Genomic DNA, 24,567 nt, shown 5'->3' on the forward strand with positions numbered 1-24,567 from the left:
GGATCTCGCCTTTGCCAAGGAATGCTACGAAAACGCCTGGCTCAGCTTTTTTAAAAAGGCTCTCGGCACATTGGCCGAGAAGCAGCAGCCAGGCCAGCAGAGCAAACAGTCTCTGCCAACCTTTTAAGTTTCCCCGCGTGCATTCCTGCCCACCCAAACGCCCCTTTACCCAGGAGAAGAAGCTTTGTGCGCCATGGAGCTGAAGGAAAAGTTGCTGAAGATGCCACACAACCGCTGTCCAGAGGCACAGCTGCAGAAGTGGGCAGCTCTTCCCCCTAACTCACGGGACACCCCAAGAAAAACAACCACTTGCTAGAGCAGCTAGTGTTTGGTGCAAGCAGGCGCGCTGCAAAGTGATCTCTCGTTTTTTAAAAAGTGGGGGGCCCGCGGAAACATTTGCAGTAGCAAAGCAGCTAGGGGGGAAAGGGGGAGAGGGAGTTGAAAAGGCTTGGGCTGGGCCTGCTGGGGGGACCAGCAGGCAGCAGAGCAACGTGGACGATGCAGCCCCTCCAAGCGGAGACCCCCCCTCTCCTCCCCTCGACACGGTCGCGCAAGAACCAGTCTTAGGCGGGTCACCTCCTCCTGCGCCGAGTCTCCCATCGCGGCGTCGGGCGCGGCTCCGGCGCCTAAGCTCCGCGGCGGCTGCGCGGCTGCGGAGTCTGGTTGCTCCTGCACTCCCGGCGGTTGCGGGATCCCGACTCGACTCCGGCCCGCAGACTCCATCCCCGAAGCTGTAGCGCCGCCAAGGAGGCTTTAATGCCCAGCTGCACGTGACTCGTCCGGGCAGCGGAAACGACTCCCAGCCCCGGAGAAGGATGGATGGATGGACGGCTGGATGAGCGAGCAGGCGCTGCGCGAAGCGCTTGATTCCGCGCTCGCCGTGGCGCAGCAAAACTTGGGGGTTCCTCCACCTCCCCGCCCCCGCTGCAATGGAGGCTGGCGAGAATCTGGATCCGCCCTGTGGGTTGCCTCGGGAAGGAAGCCCGGCTGAGTTTATTGGGGTTTGTAAAGGGGCGTCATAGGATTTCAAAAGCGCCCCCATCCGCTGGACTTTTAACTCGAGGTGGGTGAAAACGCACGGGGTGGCCAACCTTGCTGCGCCACCCCGCTACATCCTTGTTGGAAAGCAAGTCCCTGTTTTCAAGGAACACATAGGAAGCTGCCTTAGTACTCAAGTCAGCCCATTGGTCTGTCTAGCTGAGTGTTGTCTACACTGACTGGCAGCCGCTCCCCAGGGTTTCAGGTAGGAGCCTCTCCCAACCCCACCTGGAGATGCCAGCGGGGGATTGAACCGGCGACCTTCTGTTTGCAGGGCAGACACTCTTATCAGGGAGGTATGGCGTTGCTGGACTCCGTCTCCCACCATTTGTGTACCTTGGCCTGAGTGAGCTTAGTAGTGGATTAAAATAAAAAAATTCCTTCAGTAGCACCTTAAAGACCAACTAAGTTTTTATTTTGGTATGAGCTTTCGTGTGCATGCACACGAAAGCTCATACCAAAATAAAAACTTAGTTGGTCTTTAAGGTGCTACTGAAGGAATTTTTTTATTTTACTTCGATCCAGACCAACACGGCTACCTACCTGTTAGTAGTGGATTGGCAGCCATGTACTTTAAATACATCAGGAGTTTCAATGCTATCGTTTGAAGATTAGACGGAGAGCAGTTTTGTAAATCACCATATTAAGTATGCAATTATCAAGGTCTGCACTTTTCTGCATTTCATTTCTCTCTGGCAACACCCAAGAAGAAGAAGATATGTTGACCTACAAATCGGGATAACACTAAATGCGTTAGATGAAGAGGGTTGTAATCCATGGAAGTTTAATGCCACAATAAATCCATTCGTTTTCAAGATGCCACAAGACTCTGGCATCCCACAATATATGCACATTTCCATTTTTATGACGTGTATAATTGCAGCCACACTTCTCTGTTCCTTCCCTCCCCGTCACAGCTACAAGTGCTACAAAGCTAAAAGAAATGCAGTGCTAAGGATTCAAATAAGTAATGGACAATTTGTTTAAAACCCTGACTTTCCCACCAACTAACCCCAAAGGGTCTCTTCGCAACTTACGAATAACATATAGATTTAAAAACAACAAAACAACTGGAAACAGAAATGACAAAACCGGGGTTGCAGCATTTAATGGGGTTGGCTTAATCCTGGGGTGGAGAACCTTTGGCCCGTAATATGTTGCAGAACTACAATTCCCATCATCCCCAGCCATTGGTCATCCTGGCTGTGACTGATGGGAGTTGTAAGGTTTCCCCTCCCATTTCTTCAGGAAAAATAATAATGAAAAAATAGTTTTTTAAAGGTAAATTGTCACGATTGCCAATAAAGAGGTATAGAATACAGCTAAGTGATTTACTAAATCAACAATAAAACATACCAGGAGGAAAAGGACCTGTGGTCTATAATTACAAAGGGTTCCATGATCTAAATCAAGACCACTGCAATTTTTTATTTTAAAAAGAAGATAAGCTTTTCCAAAACCTACAATTGTGTCCTGGACTGCTATCAAAAGATGCAAAATCAATTCCTTGGTTGTTGTTTTCCTGGTCTTGATCCAAATCTGCAAACAAATCCAAGATCCAGACAAGGGGAGGGATGAATTGCTTGTCCAGTTATCAATGAGATGTCAGAAAATACTTTTGTCCTGAACCAGTTTACCTTGGGCAGTTCCATCACTTATGCTGGTAGGTCCCAGCATCCTGGCAGCCCCTCCAGCCTAAGCGTGAAGCACCCCCAAGTACAAAAGGAATGAATCATTGTGTTAAGTACCAACTATATGCTATTTTCAGGGAGAGTTCCCACTTCAAGCCAAAACAGATGTATATGGGACCTTGGACCAGATTCCCCCCCCAAAATCTTCATCTTCTGTCTGAACTCCCCAGTTGTGTTTCCACCAGGTCTTATGATTTTGATGTGCAGTAAAAGTAGCATTTGACAAAATGTCATACAGCAGTGAAACTAACCCGTTGATGGGACCAGAGGAACCCATAATAATTTCAGAGTTGTACTTCAGCAACATCTGGAGGAGGACCATCCCTGAGTTAATTTGATTATGGCCATAATCCTCACCCCACTTACCTGAGAGTAAGTCACATTCAACTCAGTGGGACTTAAATCTTAGTAGATACAGTTAGGATTACACTGCAAAGACATTTTTTGGTCAAGTAAAAAGGTGTTCCAGTATATTAGACAGATTTTTTTTTAAAAAAAAATACTTTTAATACTCATAAAATGTGCAGATGACAATCATCATCCTAAAAGATGTGTTCCCCTTTTGCCTTTCATGTTTGTACAAATGACTACAGAACAGAGCAGGCATAGGCAAACTTGGCCCTCCAGATGTTTTGGGACTACAACTCCCATGATCCCTGGCTAACAGGACCACTGGTCAGGGATAGTAGGAATTGTAGTGTCAAAACGTCTGGAGGGCCGAATTTGCCTATGCCTGGAACAGAGCCTCTGCAGGCACAGGTGTGTGCCTACAGATGTTTCATGTTACCTGGAACCCTGATTGAGTTCTCAAATGCATGAGAGCCAATTATTAAGACACCAGGCCTATTGGCAGAGCAACTCTGTTACAAAAATGTCTGCAACTGTAACATGAACCCTGCCACGTGGGAATCCCTTTCAGATGACCGTAGTGCCTTGAGACAGTTAAGTCATGTATCCATAGCAGTGATCCGAGGAGGAATTACCTCTGGGAGGAACACAGAGAGAAGAAACACCATGATGCATCTGCCCCAGCTGCAACAAAACATGTCTCTCCCATATCATAGCAGGTGCTGTAAATCTCCAGTGGTTTGATTTCACACCCAAAGGAGCAGTCCTCTATTGTCTCCTGAGACAGGTGGCTGCCAACCAACTAATTGAAATGAGGTACCAATGGAATTTGCGGAAGAAGACTTTTACTTAAGGCCCATTGATTTGATTGAGAACTAGATTCAACTAAGTTAAACTAGACCTACTAACTGATCAAACGAGAGTGAGTGACTCTTCTTGGATGGTGTGCTGAATGCACTGGCACCCGGAAACATAGGAGACTGCCTTCTACTTATAGTTAACCATTGGTCCATCTAGCTCAGCATTTTCTATCAGTGACTATCCAGAATTTCAGGCAGGAGTCTCTCACAGCTTGGCCAGAAGATGCCAGGGATTGAATCTGAGAGCTTGTGCATGCAAAGCAGATGCTCTACACTGTGGCTCTTCCCCAACGGGTTCACCCTCCCTGTTGTAGACAATTCTGAGCCAGATGCACAGATGGTCCGATCTGGAATAGGCAGTCTCCTATGTGCTCTGAGGGCTGGTTAATTTTACGGTAAAGGACTGGAAAATTACGGGAGGCAGGCTATATGCCAGGACTGGGATTTTTTCAGCCAAGGTGGCTGCCCAGAAGTATTTTATGTAGAGTTTCATTCCTATTTTACATACGCAATGTGCATAATGCTCTCTCCTTGTGGCCTGGATGGTTTCATTGAGTAAATGGCTGCCCATCTGGCCATTCTGAAAGGAGCGGCTATAGTGGAGGGTTGAAAAGTTCGCTGCTTTCATGGGCTGTGGCTGCAGCTCGCTGGTTTGTTCATCTGCCAGCGGTGGAATCTGGCATGCAGGAAAAGGAAGTTTGGCATTAAAGTCAGCTTAATATTGTTTCTCTAAGCAGTGGCCCAGAAATGCTGAGGAAGCATTTATCTGTCCAGGGGCGTACAAAGGAGGGGTTTGCATACAAAGAGCACAATCAAGTTCATTCAACTGTATTTAACTATTAGATTACTATAGGCACACTCCTGTTCTTATTAGCTTTGAGCTGAACAAAGAGCTATGGGGCACCTTCAAGGTTAAAAATTAATTGCAGCCCAGGCTTTTGTGGGCTAGAGTCCATTCTGTCAAATGCATGAGGTATTCTTCTCAACTGACACATTTCTACACACACACACACACACACACACACACACACACACACGAATGAAATGAACAAAGTGAAGCTTGGTGGCTGACATTACAAGACATAAGGTGCAATCCTATGCATGACTATTTGGAAGAAAGTGTACATAGGATTGCAGGCTTAGACTCAAATGAAAATACAGTCCAATGCAAAAGGTAGAAGATCTGCTAGTGTGGGAGGTAATGAATTGGCAAAGCAGGTTTCTGAACAGCGTGCATCATGGTTCCCAACATTTTTGGGCCTGGGAAGCATGTTTGGAAATCTATCCCATTTGTAGGTGCAAATTCACAGAAGGGGAAAAAATAAATGATTCCCAGAACCCCACTTATAGGCAAAATAGCTACACCCCCCCCACGAGGAGGAGGAAGAGGAGGAGGAGGAGGAGGAGAACACTCCTCCCAAAAGGGAAAATAGTCCCTGCCAACTAAACAACCCAAACAAAACCACAGGCAAAACATCCCAAACCAAGAAAAAAAAGAAGCAGGCAAAACACAACTAGCAAACATAAACACAGAGAATGTATGCTCATGTGGAGCCCAGAGGGAAAGGAAGGTTATGAGTGTAAAGTGGCTGGGTGCCTGCACTTTCCTTTTGATTTTGCCCAGGTCCAGTGATTGGGGGGAGGAGCTTTAAAAAACCCCACAATTCAAAAATTTTGGAGGGGCAAGCGGTCTTTATGGGCACCCAGAGATGGTGTTTGAGAGTGTCTTGTTGAGGAACATTAACACCTAAGGAGTGGGAATGTAAACTAGCTGTGGATCTGCAGTGGAAAGTGGAGCTTTGTCAGTTTGTGAATACATTGTTGAGGACAGTGGGATACTGTTGCATCTGCTGCATCTTTCGGTTGTCATGATTCGCATGACTGGCCCAGGTGTGGAATGGCAGGTTGAGTCAGATGAGTATGGAGGGGGGGGGGGAACAGGAGGATGACAGGCAGGGACTGTGACTGGAGAATAGAAGCTGGAGGAGGTGGGTATTCCCCCGTTCCAGGATATGGCTGCCCTGCCCTGCTAGGAAAGCAGAACTTCTCTCAGGAAAAGGAGTGCAGCAATGGAATCCATCAGCCCAAAGGTAGGGTCTTCTCCATTGTGAAGAGCAGCTGCCGCCAGCTTTGATGGGTGCGTCACATGCGCCCTTTCCTGGACAGGCACAGCTTGGCCACTGGGGCTCATGGGATGGTAACCTTATGTTTAGACTACTGTAATGTGCTCTATGTAGGGCTTCCCTTACAGCTGGTCCAGAGGCTGGAGCTGGTGGCCCAGGTGGTGAATAGTGACTCTTTCCAGTGCTAAGGGATCAACACCAGCTGCCTACTACCCCCCAAGTTGGTTTTGAGGTATTGCTATTGGCATATAAAGTCCCAGGCAACAGGCTGAGCCCCAACTACGAGCGTTGAGTCTTGGTGTGTCGTGTGTGCGTCTCGCTATCTTCCCCTGCTTATCGCTTAGGTTAAAGTGAACAATACAGGGATTAAAGATGGCTAAAGGTGATCCAAAAAAGCTGAAGGGGAAGATGTCTGCTTAGGCCTTCTTTGTTCAGACCTGCCGTGAAGAACACAAAAAGAGGAACCCAGAAGTTCCCATCAGCTTTGCAGAGTTCTCCAAGAAGTGCTCAGAGAGGCGGAAGACCATGTCAAGCAAAGAGAAGGGGAAATTTGATGAGATGGCTAAAGCTGATAAAGTGCGGTATGATAGAGAAACGAAGGATTACGGACCAGCAAAAGGTGGGTAAGAAGGAGGAGGTGGACCCCAATGCCCCAAAACGGGAACCGTCTGGGTTCTTCCTCTTCTGTTCAGAATTCCACTCCAAGATCAAATCCACTAATCCTGGCATCGCCATTGGAGACTTGGCAAAGAAATTGGGTGACAATGTGGAGGAGGAGGACGACAATGAATGAGAAACTGTATAATACTTGTCTCCATGTGAATACCACAGAGTAGGGAAAACACCATTTGGAAAAGAGAAAACAGGCACCTGATGCTTCCAGGGCCGTTTTAAGCGCCCCTGGAGCCGTGGAGCGACGAATCCCTCCGGCGCCCCCCGCCCCGTTTCCCAGTGCGGTGGGCGGGCGCCGCGGCGGGCGGGCAGGCACAGCGCAGTTGTCGAACCGGCGGACCGGGCGGGTGCAGCTCGCGGCGCCCTCCTGGCGGGCCGGCGCCGTGGTGCCCTGCGCCACCGGGGGTCTACCTAGAGCCGGCCCTGGTTGCTTCAGATGGTGTCTTATTTGCCCTTGCATGAATGTCCCAGTTAGGTACTTATTTTTCTGTTTGTGCAATGTGTGTATGTGTGTGTGTGTGTATCCTGAGAATTGCTTCTTTGCCATGTTATTACTGAATAATTAACAAAGAGATTACATGCATTGAATAATACAAATGATGTAGGCAAATTTGTTGAAATGTGCATCTATAAAATACTTTGCTGATAACCTGAAGAATGGCAACCACTGAAATCAGAGATCGGACTTTGGCCAGCTCAAGTAGACTGATCTGTCCTGGAGGAGTGGAAATTGTGATTTTGCTTTTGCATCCACCCCTTTTTTTGTAATTGTTGTTATATATTGGAAATCAATAAAATTATATTTATAAAAGAATGAGAAGACAGCGATGGAAAGGAAGATCGGCATGGCCTTAACTAGATATATTACAGCACTTTATAATATAAAAAACTTAAAACTAAGCAATAAAATCGTAAAAGGTTACAGGCAAGTAAAAAGCAAATATATATAAAATTAAAAACATTACTACTACTAAGTCTTTTATTGGGGGGGGTTGTGGCAGTATATCCCTATGTTTTATGGTTACATGATGTATTGAATTCATCAACCTTTGCAATAGCAACTACTGACTGAAAAATGGCAAATATCTGTACTGCTGAACACATTTTCTGTAGCTATGTATTATTCTTGAAACAAACAAAAATATACAAAAACAAACAATCATTACTACTTCTAGTACTTTCTTGTTCAGCGTTATGGCACCTCAGAGCAGTAAATCGAAAAGCTCTTTCGATGGCCCGAGCCTTGGCTTAACTCCGAAGGAAGCCTACTGAATTTCAGCCGGTTCCGCTGCCGATGAAAAGCGCTCATCGCACAGCATCGCAGCCCGTGTGCCTGCCTACGCTTGACCGCTAGTGGGCGCTGCGCCGGAAAAATATATATCATTTTTTTCCCTTTCCCTTTGGTCCGGCGCAAGGGTTTGGCCCTCCGTGGGCACCGTAGTAGGCGGACGGTGGGAAACATGGCGCTGAGCTCGGAGCCGCTCTCGGAGCACTCTGTGAAGCTGGCGGTGCTGCTGGCCTTCGCTTCGGGGGTGCTGGTGGGCTGGCAGGCGAACAGGGCGCGGAGGCGCTACCTCGACTGGCGGAAGAAGCGGCTGCAGGACCAGCTGGCGGCCACGCAGAAGAAGCTGGACCTGGCGTAAACCGGGTGAGGACGTCGGCGGGATGGTGGCCGGAAAGGGTCATGCCCTTCTGCATGGCTTCTCGGGGGAGTGGTGGCCGGGAAGGGTCATGCCCCCTTTCATTGCTTTTTAAAAGGAGGACTGCTGGCTTTTGAACGCCAACCTAGCAGTTGGCTACCCAACTTTCATTTGCTTAAATGTCATAGCTGTCAAGGTCTCCCTTTTTTAAAGGGAAATTCCCTTATGCTGAATAGGCTTCCTTGCGAGAAAAGGGAAAACTTGACAGTTATGTTAGATGTATCCACTTTTGATTTTGAAGAAACCTGAATAACATCATTTTTATTATTATTTTGTTTCTCTTTCTATCAACAGCCAGGAGCAAATAGAAGCCAGAGCAAGCCTTTGGATCAAATCTAATTGACATTTAATAGACTTTGAGAAAACACACACGTACAAGAATAATGCTTCTGTTATTTTACTCCATAAGACTGATACCTGAAGAAGCTCAACATGTATGGAAGAACATCATCAATACAAACGCTGAAATTTTGTGGTCTGCTTTGATGAGGTCAACTTCTTGTGCCATGTTTGGAAGAAGTGATTTGTTTCATTGTCTGACACTTGAACTATGATGACTGAATCTTGATAACAAGTGTCTGCATGTGACTAAATAAACTTTATTTTAACAAGTTATTCTAGTTAAATTGTGTTGGCTCAGAGAATGAAGGCATGCTTTATTTCTAAGGCCCTTTAGTTGTGAAAACTTAACCCTCCTGCTTGTTGTTGTTGTTTAGTCGTTTAGTCGTGTCCGACTCTTCGTGACCCCATGGACCATAGCACGCCAGGCACTCCTGTCTTGCACTGCCTCCCGTAGTTTGGTCAAACTCATGTTCGTAGCTTCGAGAACACTGTCCAACCATCTCGTCCTCTGTCGTCCCCTTCTCCTAGTGCCCTCAATCTTTCCCAACATCAGAGTCTTTTCCAAGGATTCTTCTCTTCTCATGAGGTGGCCAAAGTATTGGAGCCTCAGCTTCACGATCTGTCCTTCCAGGGAGCACTCAGGGCTGATTTCCTTAAGAATGGATAGGTTTGATCTTCTAGCAGTCCATGGGACTCTCAAGAGTCTCCTCCAGCACCATAATTCAAAAGCATCAATTCTTCGGCGATCAGCCTTCTTTATGGTCCAGCTCTCACTTCCATACATCACTACTGGGAAAACCATAGCTTTAACTATACGGACCTTTGTCGGCAAGGTGATGTCTCTGCTTTTTAAGATGCTGTCTAGGTTTGTCATTGCTTTTCTCCCAAGAAGCAGGCGTCTTTTAATTTCGTGACTGCTGTCACCATCTGCAGTGATCAAGGAGCCCAAGAAAGTAAAATCTCTCACTGCCTCCATTTCTTCCCCTTCTATTTGCCAGGAGGTGATGGGACCAGTGGCCATGATCTTGGTTTTTTTGATGTTGAGCTTCAGACCATATTTTGCGCTCTCCTCTTTCACCCTCATTAAAAGGTTCTTTAATTCCTCCTCACTTTCTGCCATCAAGGTTGTGTCATCTGCATATCTGAGGTTGTTGATATTTCTTCCGGCAATCTTAATTCCTGCTTGGGATTCATCTAGTCCAGCCTTTCGCATGATGAATTCTGCATATAAGTTAAATAAGCAGGGAGACAATATACAACCTTGTCGTACTCCTTTCCCAATTTTGAACCAATCAGTTGTTCCATATCCAGTTCTAACTGTAGCTTCTTGTCCCACATAGAGATTTCTCAGGAGACAGATGAGGTGATCAGGCACTCCCATTTCTTTAAGAACTTGCCATAGTTTGCTGTGGTCGACACAGTCAAAGGCTTTTGCATAGTCAATGAAGCAGAAGTAGACGTTTTTCTGGAACTCTCTAGCTTTCTCCATAATCCAGCGCATGTTTGCTATTTGGTCTCTGGTTCCTCTGCCCTTTCGAAATCCAGCTTGCACTTCTGGGAGTTCTCGGTCCACATACTGCCTAAGCCTGCCTTGTAGAATTTTAAGCATAACCTTGCTAGCGTGTGAAATGAGCGCAATTGTGCGGTAGTTGGAGCATTCTTTGGCACTGCCCTTCTTTGGAATTGGGATGTAGACTGATCTTCTCCAATCCTCTGGCCATTGCTGAGTTTTCCAAACTTGCTGGCATATTGGGTGTAGCACCTTAACAGCATCATCTTTTAAAATTTTAAATAGTTCAGCTGGAATATCATCACTTCCACTGGCTTTGTTATTAGCAGTGCTTTCTAAGGCCCATTTGACTTCACTCTCCAAGATGTCTGGCTCAAGGTCAGCAACCACACCACCTGGGGTGTACGAGACCCTCCTGCTTAAATGGTGGTAAAGTTGGGTCGCAGTTCATTAATCAACCCACAGAGCTGAACTGTTTTACTGTGGCATGATCTCCTGGAGGTTATAATTTTCTCATTGACTACATAAATGGACTGGGTGATAGACCAAATTATAAATTTATTACTTACAGGTAACAAACCACTTATCAAACAGGGGCAAGCTCTTGAAGCACTTCACAGCATTAAAACAAACAAACAAAACCATACACTTTAAAGTACCAGAGTCAGTACAAGCCAGATAAAGCCAGATAAAGCCAACCGGCTAAAGTTAAAGCAAAGCCTATGAAAAGGTAATTGAGCTATGTATGAAGTGCAGCAGCTAATGAGGAGAGACTCTAGCTCAATGGTTCCAAGTTCAGTTGCCAGCATATCTAGGTAGGGCTTGGGCAAAGACTCATGTCTGAAGCTGGAGTACTGCTGCTGTTCTGTGTCAACAGTACTGAGCTAGATGTTCCAGTGGTCTGACTTGGTATAAAGCAAATCCTAAATTGATTGCAGATCAGCTAGGTGAGATAGCTATATATTTTACAACACTTGGTGTGTGTGTGTATACACACCAACATACACATTTTATATCCACAATATATAATTTCATTTACACATCTGATGACGCTGGGTATAATGGTGCTGCAATCTTATACCCCAGTGGTTCCCAACTAGCTAAGTACTTAAAAACCTGTTGATCAAAAGTGAAGCCATGGACCCTCTACTTTTGAAATTTTTGATATTTCTATGGTAGTTTTTGTTACGTGGATGGTGCCACGGACCCCTTGGGTGGGTTATGAGGACCCCCTGGGGTCTGTAGACCATCAATTAGAAACCACTGCTATACCCAATCATCTGTGTGTAACCCCCCCCCCAACTTAATAGGACTTACTTATGATTAGACATACAGTACTTTGGATTGCACTGAAAACCTGTGATGAGAAGCCTCCTAATGGCATTTTAGAAGAGGGAAACTCTTCTTTTGCTAAAGAAAAATGGTTATGGCGAAGAAGATAAGGTTTCCAAAGTTACGTGAGAGGGTGTTATGTAAGATAACCTAACCTTGAGAGACTGCATTGGAAATGTGGTGAGCATTTTGTGCACCTTTTAGTTAGTCATATATAAATGTCACGAGAGGAAAAAATGCAATCTAGTAGTTTATGCATTGCGTGTCACCCCAATACTGCAGCTGCTTTATCTAATAGTATGACCTGTTTACACCTACGTATTAAATCGGCTTTCTAGCACTTCAGCATTCTGGTTTCCACCTAAGCAACACATAGTACCTGGTAAATGTCTGACCCATGGAATTATAGATCCTTGGGAGAGGAAGGCACACTTTAAAAGGTGGTGGACAAAATGCCGATAAAATCATCAATGGGACCGTTTGCATGGGCAGCTCGGGGTGTGCAGCCCCCCGCCCTTTTTAATCTCTCGGCTGCGCTGCATGCTGGGACATGTAGTTCGGTTGGACGCCAGAGAAGCGTCGCTGTTCGTCTCCTCGTAACGGGAATCGCGGCGCTTAAGGATGACGCTATAAATCTCGCGCCGCAGCGTTCAGTCTCCTTGGCAACCGGCTGCGGCCTTCTTCCTCCGTGTAAGGCGGGCCCCTCGTAGGGCTTTCTTGCCCGGCTGGCGGTATGACCGGGCGCCGGGGCCGGACGGGCCCGCTGCAGAGCGCGCTGCGCCGGGGCCGGGAGCTGCGGGAGCAGGTGAGCTGGGAAAACGGGATGCAGGGAGAGGAAGGGCGCGGCGGGAAGCGGATCCTGCCCGGTCCTACCGTTAATTGCAGGGAACGAGAGGCATGGGGCTAGGGGAAAGGCGTAAGCCAGAGAGGTGGGGGAGCCTGCGGTCCTCCTCTGACTCGAAATTTAATTCGCCCTGACCGTTGGCAGGGCCGGCTCACCCATGAGACAAAGTGAACGTGGATGCCTCTGGTGGCAGGAGCAAGCGGGACGTCAGATCCCAAGAAGATCTTTCTTCTCTGCCTCCTCCCTTGTTCCTGATGTAGATACAGTATTTCCTCACCCGCTTCTTCCCTGGTAGAGAGGGGGGACAATACCCTTTTGGGGTCTGCCTCAGGTGTCGAAATGCCTTTAGCTGGCCCTGACTGTTGGCTCTGTTTTTTTTAATGATTTTTTTATTAAAGATTTCTTGAATTACAAAGGTGTGTGCAGTGTCTCTCATATTTTTACATGTATCATTTTTGCAAATCAGTTTCATTTGTTAAGACACTAAGAAGAAAGAGGGAAAACGAGGTAGATAGGGGGTGGGAGGGTGGATGGGGGTTGGATTAAGTGACGATGTTTCTGTTTTGCTTACTATACGGTATGTAGGGCTTGATGTCAGCTTTGTTTGTGTAGGTTCTCCTTTGTTCACTTGTGTTCTTTTGTTGACGGGCACTGGGAATCCAGCCGTCTCTGGAGAGCCACAAATCCCACGCCGGAAAGTACAGTAATGCGCAAATTCTTTCGTTATTGTTTGACAAAGTGAATCTTGGTTATTCGATATTTTAGGTGAATGCTTTGCTCCAAGAAAGCAAGGAAGAGGGGGCTCTGGACTCTGGAAAGAAGCAAAGTCTTAGTCAGAGGTAATGTATGTGTGTGTGTGTGTGTGTGTGTGTGTGTGTGTGGTGTGTATATATATAACACAAACTCCTTATTGTAAGCATAATACAAATGTATTTGACGTCAGAGGTGCAACCAGCAACATTTATTGATACTTGTTGGTTCCTCGGATGTAAACAAATTTGTTTGCAAATCTAAAAATATTTTCAGATCCAATCCTAAAAACGATTACTTTAATCGAGATCAGTGGGACTTATTTGCTGATGTGTTTGCATTAGAGGTTTGTCATAAATTTGTATTTCTGCAAAGTTGTTCATGAATGTAGACAGTGGCAATTGTTGTGCTGAGATTTATTTTCAAAACTCTGGGAAAAGTGAATATAGTACTTGTGAAGGTTGCCATGAAAGCCTCCGATAGCTGGCTGCTTCTTCCTTTACCACCCCCACACACATACATGCCAGCCCCCTAACATTGTTGTGGCTATTTCAGTTCCATTATTGTTACATTCAGTTGCATTCGGTAGTGGCACCCTCCCTGTGGAACACTAGCCCTTCAGATGTCAAGGAGATAAAGAACTACATAAATTTTTTATAAGACATCTGAAGGCAGTCCTGTATCAGGAAGTTTTTAATGTTTTATGTTTTAGTATATGCTGTAAGCCACCCAGAGTGGCTGGGGAAACCCAGCCAGATGGGTTGGGTATAAATAATAAAATTATCATCATCATGATCATTCTGTGAGGTGTTCATGTGCATCTTGGCTGGAATTATGGGTCCCCTCAGGGACTGCTGGGGCTAGAGGATGAATAGTGGCATTAAATAAGGTAAAGATAGCCCTCCTCTCCATTGTTATAGAGCTGGCCTCTCAAACATCATGTAGGTCCTGTTGCATTCCCCAGTGGCATGTAGCATGGACTTTCATTATAGGTGAGGAATTGATAGTGTGGTATTTCATGCAGTATGGATCTGGCCCCTCTCCAGTGGGTTATCTAGAAGACAAATAAAGGTGACCTGATTTCAATCTCATGTTGGCTGTTTATTTTTTTGATTAGAATGTCCATTGTCTGCCAGTGTGTGCTATCTGTGAAAACCGAGAGTGCATACTCACGATCACTGAATGGTGATTATGTAAGCTTTATCTCAGGGATGAGGAACCTATAGCCCTCAAGATGTTGCTGGAGTACCATTCCCATCATCCTTGATCACTGGCAATGCTGGTTGGAGCTTGTGGGAGTTAGTATACAACAATATCTAGAGGGCAACAGGTTTCCCATCTACTTTAGCTGTTAAGAGATGCTTAGGATCCCCTTGACAGTTGAATCATACCTTTAAGGTGTGACCCTGAGCATGTGCTCCTGCCTAGGAATGGAATTGTCTTGTTTGGGCAGACTTAGTACCAGGAGATACTAAGTACCAGGAGGTACTATGTGGCCCACCAGATGCCTATAATCTACTTTCCCTCATCCCTGGCCAAGCACTTGGTTCAGATCCTCCAGGAGAATGAACAGTTGAGATAGTCTGCTGTGTTTTCTCAGCAAGAGAGATAGAGCAACTTGATGACACCCAGTCTCAGTGTGCACACACTTTCTCCCTCTGCACCAGAAGAGAATATGTCCACTGTCTTTCCCTATTCAGAGAAGTAATTTGTAGTGGCACTAATGCTAACCTTGAGGTGAATGGGAAATTTTGTGACTGATCTATTGGAACTGAGCATTTGCAGATTTGGGGGCTCAACACCTGTATTTGTGGCCGTGTAGGCAGTATATACAATGCAAGTACTGTTTTTGTTGTAGATGTTTGGAGCTGAAGAAGTCTGTTGATGAAAATATCTCTGCTCTACAGAACTTGAAGAAAGTAAGTGTTTAAGGCACAGTGCTGCTTGTTTCCACAAGAATAAATTGGAGAGGAGGTTCAGGAAAATACTCTGTCAGGGTAGGACCTGAGATTACTGCACTTACCCTGTCCATCCTTCAGTGGTTAACTGAAATTCGTTGTAATGTATACAACTTCCTTAGACAGCTGTATATATAATACTATTGGTAAACGTATCCCAAAGTGAAAGGAGTCACTATTTTTGTAAAGTATAAAGCACCATGTGAATCTTTACCTGTAATTAAGCATATTTTCCATAAATGTGATTAATGCCAGGCCATGCTAGATTGATATTTTAGTTCAAATCCTAATGTACACAAGAGTGTTACAAAACATCTGGTGTATTGTTATCTTGCAGTCAGATGAGCCTGCCCCTGTGGGAAATTATAATCAGAGAAAAGAAGAAGAAGGAGAAAAATTGTTAATGCTTTCTGAGCAGCTGGATAAACTTACAGTAATCTTTAGCCGGGAAGATGTGACCAAGGACTCCAGCATGTAAGTAGATTAACAGTACAGTGGTACCTCGGGTTACAAACGCTTCAGGTTACAAACTCCGCTAACCCAGAAATAGTACATCAGGTTAAGAACTTTGCTTCAGGATCAGAACAGAAATCATGCTCCGGCGGTGCGGCGGCAGTAGGAGGCCCCATTAGCTAAAGTGGTGCTTCAGGTTAAGAACAGTTTCAGGTTAAGAATGGACCTCCGGAACGAATTAAGTTCTTAACCAGAGGTACCACTGTACAAACCTGTGGATGTCTGCTCAGAGGTAAGGCTGCAATCCTAACCCTACTTACCTGGCAGTAAGCCCCACTGAATTCAGGAAGAAGAAGAAGAAGAAGAAGAAGAAGAAGAAGAAGAAGAAGAAGAAGAGGAGGAGGAGGAGTAGTTTGGATTTGATATCCCGCTTTATCACTACCCGAAGGAGTCTCAAAGCGGCTAACATTCTCCTTTCCCTTCCTCCCCCACAACAGACACCCTGTGAGGTAGGTGGGGCTGAGACTTCAAAGAAGTGTGACTAGCCCAAGGTCACCCAGCAGCTGCATGTGGAGGAGCAGAGACGCGAACCCGGCTCCCCAGATTATGAGTCTCACCACTCTTAACCACTACACCACGCTGGCTCTCACCACACACAGGAGACTTACTTCTGTCTATTTATGGTTAGGTTTGCAGCTTCAGTCACATTGAGTTCAGTGGAAATTACTCCCAGATAAGTGTGTACAGGATTGCACTCTAAAACAGGTTTTTATTAATCAAGCTGGATTATCCCATGCCTGCTCAAGTCTGACTATGGGCATCTTTATCAACATAAAACTTTCTTATAAGGTAAAGGTAAAGGACCCCTGGACGGTTAAATCCAGTCAAAGGCGACTATGGGGTTGCAGCGTTCATCTCGCTTTCAGGCCGAGGGAGCCAGCATTTGTCCACAGACAGCTTTCTGGGTCATGTGGCCAGCATGACTAAACTGCTTCTGGTGCAGCGGAACACCATGACGGAAGCCAGAGCGCACGGAAACGCTGTTTACCTTCCCACTACAGTGTTACCTATTTATCTACTTGCACTGGCATGCTTTCAAACTGCTAGGTTGGCAGGAGCTGGGACCAAGCAACGGGAGCTCACCCCGTCGCAGGGATTTGAACCGCCGACCTTCTGATCGGCAAGCCCAAGAGGCTCAGTTTACATCACAGCACCACCCATATGATAGTTACAGGTGCATAGTCATTGATGCTTTGTCTGCTACATAATTTTACCTTTATCTGACATAATTGTTAATTGTTACCTACCCCGAAGTTAAGGGATGAGACAGCTTAGAAATATTAATGTACTGTATTCAAAATATGAAATTGGGGAATTATTGAAACACTTGGTCCTTCTTATACCCCTGGAACAAGAAAGGGGAAGTTCTTTACAATATTGTCTGTGTCAGTGGTTGATTAGAATAAGCAGTTGTCAAAAGACTGTGATGGATTCTGTTTCTTTTTGGGTTAGCAATACAAAAAGGAAGGACAGCCCAAAAACACTACAAGAAAATGAAGAAAGTGAAGAGGAAGAGGAGGAGGAGGAAGATGATGATGATGAAGAAGAAAGTACACAGGATGATGGTGATGATGAAGAGGATGGCGAAGATGAAGACAAACTCGGAGATGATTCAGCTATTAAAATTTTTATCACTCTTGGTGATTTTTCTGCACAGCAAGAAGGCGACCTGACCTTTAAAGTAAGTAAAATGTAATACTGTTTTATTAGTTTATGTGGGCATATCTCACTAAGTACTATAGCTGTGTAGGATTTGTTTGTGATTGTTCATTTGGTGTAGACATTGCATAAGTCAGTCATCACCAATCCCACTCTGATGCCTTCTTGCAGTGTCCAAAAACTCTATTTGATTATGCTACACGACTCTATCAATGATGGTTTTTCCCTAGGGTAACAAAGTCAATTAATGCTGCTATGCATGTGAGAGTTGGCTCGTGATGCCAGCTAGCCTAATAGGAACAGGTGACCATTATCATTGTTATAGCTGGAGAGAGGTATGCACTGTACAAGAGAGGAGAGCAGCAGTGCACTTCCATCCCTGGAGCCTCCTTATACATGAGGATAAGGCTTTATCCCTATTACAGTGTTTCTCCAAGTGTACTACTCTCACATGAAAAGGTCAATATCTTGATTGCTATAGGTACTAAATATATGCCTGGTGAGTCCATATTCTAGGGTGGGGGGAGGCTTTCTCCTGCCGTCCATCTCTCACCTCTGCCTTCCTAGTTGTAGCTTTTTTTCTTTTGTCCCCTACTATTAAATGTGAACATTGAGAATCAAGGTTAGCCCATCCCCTGCATAGGCCTATCCTGGGTTCAGTTTCTTGGTCTTCCCAGAGTGTCTCTCTAGATTGTAGCAACGAGGCAGGATTCAAGATCAAGCTTTTATATGTGTGATGTTGGAAGTCCAATATAGCAGCTAGCTCAATTTGGAGAGCATCTGTAAACCATTCAGTATTTACATGCCCAACTCTAGTATCTTCCTCAGTAATGTTTTGCATCAGTTGGTAGAAATATAAGAATAGCAGTCACTTTGGGTAGAAGCAACAAACTAGACCACTAGGCCTCTGCTTTCATCATGTATTCAGCACAGAATATCTTTAAACCCTTGTGTATTAATGTAGTTTCTTTCCCTCTTTGTTTTCAATACTGAAGAAAGGCGAAGTTCTGCTTATCCTTGAGAAAAAGCCTGACGGTTGGTGGCTGGCTAAAAACTCCAAAGGGGAGAGGGGCCTTGTGCCTAAAACCTACCTTATGGTTGGTATGCTTCTACTTTTCTCTTTCTATTCAGTTCCATGTTTAATGTTATTGTTGGCATCTTTCCACCTTAGTGGGCTTGCAGTGTTCCTCTAGGTGAAAGCAGGGGTGAAATAATCTTTTCATGGGCTGCTGCAGCCATCTGGACAGCAATATGGAAAATAACTGCAAAGCTTTTATCTTTCCCAAGATTGTGGTGGGGCGGAGTGTGGGGATGGCATTTTTAGTGCTATAGAAATAAAACCCAGTAGCATGCCAACTGGTAGATATTTTCTGCCATTCCTCAAATATTTCAGACTGCTTTCTTGAGACACCCAGCCAAACATAACATCTTAGGGCGGTTCCAGACTGTTGCTATTTTCAGGTAAGATTCGATCGCATCCTGGCAAATTCAGGTTGTGCAATTATAGATGATAGGGAGGTCTTGGGCAACACACTCTTAAAAAAATTCAAACGGACTTTTTGGGATAAAAGAAAGTGACAGGAAAATGCACTGGAAACAACACTTACTTTGACACAATGTCAGCTAACTTCCCTCCAAACAAATCAGAATAAATACTCAGTAGCAACCCAGGATCCAAACCAGGGTGTATTCACAAAGGAGCAAGAATTTGAAGCAAGAATTTCCACTTCTACTGCAACATAAGATCACCCAGCTTCCCTTTTAAAATAAAAAAGATATAGAATGTTATTGACTGTTGCAATGGATCAACTTTGTAGGTGAAAGATGTGGAAGAGGGCCAAGAACCAAGTGAAGAGGAAACCGAGGAAGATATAGAGGTGACAGATGAAACGGAAGGAGGGGCCAACATTCTGAAAAGGTAAAGGGACCAGAACTGTGAGTGGAAATGTAGGCCTCGGTCCTGTATTCCTGAAGGAGTATCTCCACCCCCACCGTTCAGTCCGGACACTGAGATCCAGCGCCGAGGGCCTTCTGGCGGTTCCCTCATTGCGAGAAGTGAGGTTACAGGGAACCAGACAGAGGGCCTTCTCGGTAGCAGCACCTCAGTGTCCGGGCTGGACGATGGGGGTGGGGATGCTCCTTTAGGTATACTGGGCCGAGGTTTGCAGTAGTGATAGTTTGGGAAGGCATCCCTGAACAGGAATTTATAAGAATCCTGAAGAACTAATCATGCAAAAAGTGAATAATTTATTTAATGTCATTTAAGGAACTTCATTTCTACTGAACTTCAGAACATTATTATAGCAGAGCAGCCGTACATTTGGTACTGTTGCTTTTAAGAACACCTGTGCCTTCAATTTGTTACTGCTCTTGTGGAACATTTTATAATGGCGTTTAAATTGTGCTGTACACTACCCATGGTTCCTGTTTGGGTGGAAGGGGTGTGTGTAGAAATCAAACAAACAAGCTGACAAAATAGGTACAACAGTGATCAGATCACTTTCACATGGTAGTGAAAGGCAGGCAAATAGTGTGAAAACCAAGGCTGCCTTAGCCACAAAACTGAATTAAATAAAGATTCCAGCCTCAGTTACCACATGGTCAGAATATAGATTAAATGGTTTTTCCCAGTGGGACCATCAGTATGTCATTTGACAACCCATCACCATAATCACATATTGAGTGCCAATTTGCCCGTCTATATATTTGCAGTTAATTGATTTGTGGATCAGCTTTGTGTTATGTTCTTATTTTTATGCTACCTACAGAACAGATTCACACTGGAGTGCTGTTAAAAAGGCCATCACAGAGGTAAGTCTGTGTTTTATCATTTCCATACCATTCATGATTATTGATATTTTTGCTTGGTTTTTCTTACAAAACCAGACAGCCAAACTGGTACTCTTATTTCATATGGTACTCCCTCTTTCAAACAGTCCAACTATGGACAGCAAAGTTAGCAAACTGAGTATCAGGGCAGGAACAGTGCAGTCCTGTTCATGTTTACACACAAGGAAGTTCCACTGTGTTTTAGTGGGGCTTACTTCTAGGTAATATAATGTAAAGAATTGCGGCTGCAGAGTGTTTCTGCTTGTTCATCCAGTGGCTCTTCAAAGTACTTGACGTTCAGTGACTTGCTACTTAAAGACTAATATGGACCCAGAAGTAAACTGATAAATGGAAGCAATATCAAGGTTGAGTTATCTCTCTTCTCAATAGAATAATACCTTAGATGCACTGACAACTATGGGAGCAGTTCCTGCAGGATTCCGACCTTCCACACTTGCACAGCTCTTGGAAGAAGGTAGGAATTTTGTAAAACTACTCTATTAAATCCAGAGCTCCCAAAGTATGAAGCAGGTTCATCTCAGAAGGTGTGAACGTTTATTGGGAGGTGACCAAAGTTTTGATGGCAGAATGTTATAATTGTATTTGTGATTTATTTTTTTAGTAGTCAAGCTGGGTATTTTTTATGAAATAAATAAATATTTTTATTGCATTTTTCATTTCCTTAAGTTCTGGATAGCAGTGTGACAGGGTGGGCATTGGAGCAGGTCAGCAATAACTCACAAGGTGTCAGTGAAGTTAACTCTTTAATCAAAGAAGCAAAACAGCTCAGGCGTAGTGAGCACAGCAACTCTTCCCAGTAGATCTTGGCCCAATGAAGCAGTTGCCAGGACTGAAGGTCTCTAAGTCTCCTACTCCCCCAATTGCTTCCCACGCAATCTGAGGTTCCTTAATCTTTTCTCCGCCTTTTCTATACCTTCATCTTCATATTTTCTCCTTTTTTATAATTATTTTTTATTGAAAGAAACAAAGACCAAAACCATACAATTTATCCATTTTACAGCCAATTACATTTTACCCCCTTCCCCTCCCCCCTCCCCCCCAGACTTCCCTCAGCTCCCTTTCCTGGTTTCTCTGTTAATATTATCTCTGCATATTTTAATGCTATACCTATCACTCCAATATATGTTCCTATTTTACTAATATAAAGAAAAATTGTGTAATGTTTATTCAAACCCTGCCAGCGACTCCAAGTCTCTTTGTTGGTTTTTCAAATAGTTTGTAAATAGCTCCAATTCTGCCTTGAAATCCTGATTGTCATTTTTCTCGTAGCTTATATGTTAACTTTGCCAGTTCTGCGTAACCCATCAATTTTTCTTGCCTTTTCCATACCTCTTCACATTCTGGGAGACCAGAGGGGAGGGAGCTGGTTGCAGCAGGAGGGGGAGACCCCGACATCTTCAGCAACCTGACTGATCTCTGTTTCTTGCCCCCCCCCCCCCGCCTCTGCTTCTGCCTCTGAGTCTGGACTGCTCTCTGCTCTCTGAGCCTCTTCCTGCTCACTAAACCCTGTTACTGCTTCAGTTTCTTCCTCTGACGATTCTTTGTTGTCACCACTCCTCTGCATCCAGCCGGTCCATGATATAGTGGTGACAGAAATCTTTTAACAGAGTTTAAAAATGCCTCTTTTCTATTTGTGTGTTGGGAAAATGCCCCTGAAACTCTGAGCGTCCTCCAGTATGTGCAGCCCTGGAAAAGGCATTTCCCCTCTTCTCCAGTGTGCTCAGCAACATATATCAGAATGATATATGCACACTAAACTTCTGGCAAAACACTAATCTTCTGTCAAGAAGAGTGAGACAGAGCAAGAAGAGCAAGTTAAGATTCATCACCAAGTCAATATGTTTAAGATTAGGATGTCAGTCTGTAATTGTGCTACTGCTGCAGTCATAAAATTACTTACTTGCAAATTCCATTGAAGATAACCAGGATACATAATAAAGGGAGATGGGAAAATAGCACACTAAAAATAAGCATTGTTCTTCTAGGAGTTCAGTTTCGGGCTTCTTACTTCTTACAACCTGAGCTCACACCTTCCAATCTTTCTTTCCGAGATCTAGTGTGGAACCCTGTAAATGGCACTGTAAGTATTTGCTCTCAATAAAAGCGAGATAAACTCTCTTTAGGGTAGCAGAACAGGGGGAAATTGGAGAAAACGTATTATGCATTAACATATTATGAAGTAAATGTAGCTGTAAAATGTAAAACTCTGGTCCCTGCCCCCTTTCTTTCAGATTCAGTCAAGGCCAACTCGGCTATCACTGATTGTGACCCTATGGAACTGTAAAGGGATTCCTTTTCCTGGAATGAGCATACAAGTCCTGAGTAGACATGTTCGACTCTGCCTTTTTGATGGTAACAGAGTGAGTTCTACAAATCACTTAACCTGAGCGGTTAAAATTTGAACTTCTTTCAATATCTTTATCACATTTATGAAATGGGAAGCATGTGTCTACTCAGTTGCCAACTGCTATTTTGTGGTGGATTTAAACAGTTGCTGCCTATAACTTATTTGCATACAGTTCCGTGTTCTGCATTTTAAAAGCTTATCAGGCTTCAGTTAATTTGTACCTGAGAAAGTATTCCAGACTTCTCCTTTCTGGCTACCTATCTTATATATGCAGCATTGCATGATATTTATCTGTACACGACCCATTGACATATTTAGGGTAGTAGTCTATGAAATTTAACTCAAAATTGACTCACTGAAATTAATGAACATGGCTAAGTTAGGTTCATTAATTTCAATAGATCTGTTCTGAGAAAAATGTTGCACACCACCCTAATGCCAAATAAGTGGATTAGTCTGCCATCCCTCCTTATCAGAGAGCTGATGGATAATAGACCTGATTGTTACTTGAACATGTACCTAGTGATTCCCAAAAGCAGGATTTGCATTGTTCTCCATTGCAGAGTGAAAGCATCACTTTGTGCTAGGCGGGATTCAGTGATCATATTTCTAAATTTCATGAGCTAAAGAAGGTGAAGGTTGGTCATTCAAACATCAGCTGATCTTGTAATGAAATAGTTCCCCATTCTTCATGGCATTAATCTACACTGCTGTCTTCAAATGTTAATTATTTTCTCGTTTTAGATACTGAGTAACATTCATACAGTTAGAGCTACGTGGCAACCTAAAAATCCCAAAACATGGACCTTTTCTCCACGGGTAAGAATACTGTGAGGAGATTATTGATAGATTTGACCTGGTAAATTTTGCATAACTTTGTAGGTTTGTGATCTGTAGTATGTACAATTAATTCTAGCGCAATCTGATAATAATCTTCCTCCCCACAAAAAAACCCCCCCAAAAAGCTTTAACCAAAATGCTAGTTAAGCATCACTTGCGATTCAGAGGAGGGGGAACTGAGCCATAGGAACACATGCCAAGTTCTCAGTTGCCAAGCAGAATGAATTTAAGTGCTATGAGGTTTGACCTCTGGCAACCACATCTTGGAACTGTTTTGATAAAATCCCGCTGACTTGAGGACCAAACTAGATAAGACAAAGGAAATTCATTTGCTGTTTCTTTTCTTTTTTTACAAAAATAGAAAAGCCGCTTGGATAGAGGGTCAGAGCACTGGAGAAGGAAGGGCAAAAGATTTCCTCACTTAAATTCTCCTCCCATCTCCTACTTGCTGTGCTAAGAATAAGATGAGCAAATAGCACCTGGGAATAATTTGGAACAGGAAAGCTGCTCAGGGCATTAATTCCCCCCCCCCCCCCGGTCACTGTCGCTCACTTGCTTTGCATTTGGCACTAAATAATCACAAGTTACTTGAATGTGCTGAAGGAAGTGCCATGGGTTGTTCAGCAGGTGGCAGTGTTTCTTCTGAATCAGTGTTTAAATCACACAGCAAGTGGGAGCTTATGGGGTTCCAGAAGCAGCTGTCTGCAGGCAAATGCTTCAAATATGGATTTGCCCCTGTTTTGAAATTATATTGCATCTCAGTATTAACAAGTCTACTGGATACCCCTGAGGCATTGTTAAATTGTTTATCTCTGTGTATATTTGCTTGTTTCTCTTTGATCCACATATAGCAGTAGAAAGCCATGATGTTATGACAATGTGAGTATCCTCCCTGCCCCAACAGCAGCCAGTGAGGAAAAGTGCATGATGCGTTTCCATTGCCACACATTAGTGGTGAAGAGAACTCGCAGGGTTGCCATTTTTGATGGCATCCATCCATTCTTCAGCATATCTAATTTTGTCCTTAGCTTGTCTCAGTTCATGTACAGGAGGAATTTGTTGAGTGAAAGGAAGGCATTGAAGAGGTGCTGAATCCTCTGTCATTAAGCTGACCTTTGCTTGCTTGGAGCATCAGTTTAGAGCAGGCATCCCCAAACTGCGGCCCTCCAGATGTTTTGGCCTACAACTCC

The 24,567-nt window shown here is 44.3% G+C and overlaps 3 protein-coding genes and 1 pseudogene across 3 annotated transcripts in view; 3 read left to right on the forward strand and 1 right to left on the reverse strand.

The window, feature by feature from the left end:
- Nucleotides 1-875, reverse strand: part of LOC118083117 (two pore calcium channel protein 1) — a 38,961-nt gene extending 38,086 nt beyond the window's left edge. The window contains exon 1 of the mRNA XM_035111212.2: nucleotides 577-875. Within this exon, the coding sequence (XP_034967103.2) occupies nucleotides 577-723 (147 nt within the window). The 5' untranslated portion in view covers nucleotides 724-875. The remainder of the gene's footprint in view (nucleotides 1-576) is intronic.
- A 5,557-nt stretch (nucleotides 876-6,432) lies between these two features.
- Nucleotides 6,433-6,853, forward strand: LOC132591941 (high mobility group protein B3-like; annotated as a pseudogene).
- A 1,302-nt stretch (nucleotides 6,854-8,155) lies between these two features.
- MTLN (mitoregulin) lies at nucleotides 8,156-9,044 on the forward strand. Its single transcript, XM_035111094.2, has 2 exons — nucleotides 8,156-8,380; nucleotides 8,727-9,044. Exon 1 carries the CDS (start codon nucleotides 8,193-8,195, stop codon nucleotides 8,373-8,375), a length of 183 nt encoding a protein of 60 aa, XP_034966985.2. The 5' UTR covers nucleotides 8,156-8,192; the 3' UTR covers nucleotides 8,376-8,380; nucleotides 8,727-9,044.
- A 3,235-nt stretch (nucleotides 9,045-12,279) lies between these two features.
- Nucleotides 12,280-24,567, forward strand: part of NPHP1 (nephrocystin 1) — a 39,399-nt gene continuing 27,111 nt past the window's right edge. Inside the window, exons 1-12 of the mRNA XM_060273063.1 lie at nucleotides 12,280-12,421; nucleotides 13,226-13,299; nucleotides 15,069-15,129; nucleotides 15,506-15,642; nucleotides 17,134-17,362; nucleotides 18,336-18,437; nucleotides 19,158-19,258; nucleotides 20,109-20,151; nucleotides 20,560-20,644; nucleotides 22,176-22,270; nucleotides 22,422-22,550; nucleotides 23,282-23,356. Of these exons, the coding sequence (XP_060129046.1) occupies nucleotides 12,350-12,421; nucleotides 13,226-13,299; nucleotides 15,069-15,129; nucleotides 15,506-15,642; nucleotides 17,134-17,362; nucleotides 18,336-18,437; nucleotides 19,158-19,258; nucleotides 20,109-20,151; nucleotides 20,560-20,644; nucleotides 22,176-22,270; nucleotides 22,422-22,550; nucleotides 23,282-23,356 (1,203 nt within the window). The 5' untranslated portion in view covers nucleotides 12,280-12,349. The remainder of the gene's footprint in view (nucleotides 12,422-13,225; nucleotides 13,300-15,068; nucleotides 15,130-15,505; nucleotides 15,643-17,133; nucleotides 17,363-18,335; nucleotides 18,438-19,157; nucleotides 19,259-20,108; nucleotides 20,152-20,559; nucleotides 20,645-22,175; nucleotides 22,271-22,421; nucleotides 22,551-23,281; nucleotides 23,357-24,567) is intronic.

This window comes from Zootoca vivipara, chromosome 3 (genome assembly GCF_963506605.1).
Source record: "Zootoca vivipara chromosome 3, rZooViv1.1, whole genome shotgun sequence".
NCBI classification, from domain to species: domain Eukaryota; kingdom Metazoa; phylum Chordata; class Lepidosauria; order Squamata; family Lacertidae; genus Zootoca; species Zootoca vivipara.

Bases quoted from the DNA above. Each gene is read 5' to 3' on its own strand.
- MTLN (XM_035111094.2), top strand. From the start codon at position 8,193: ATGGCGCTGAGCTCGGAGCCGCTCTCGGAGCACTCTGTGAAGCTGGCG.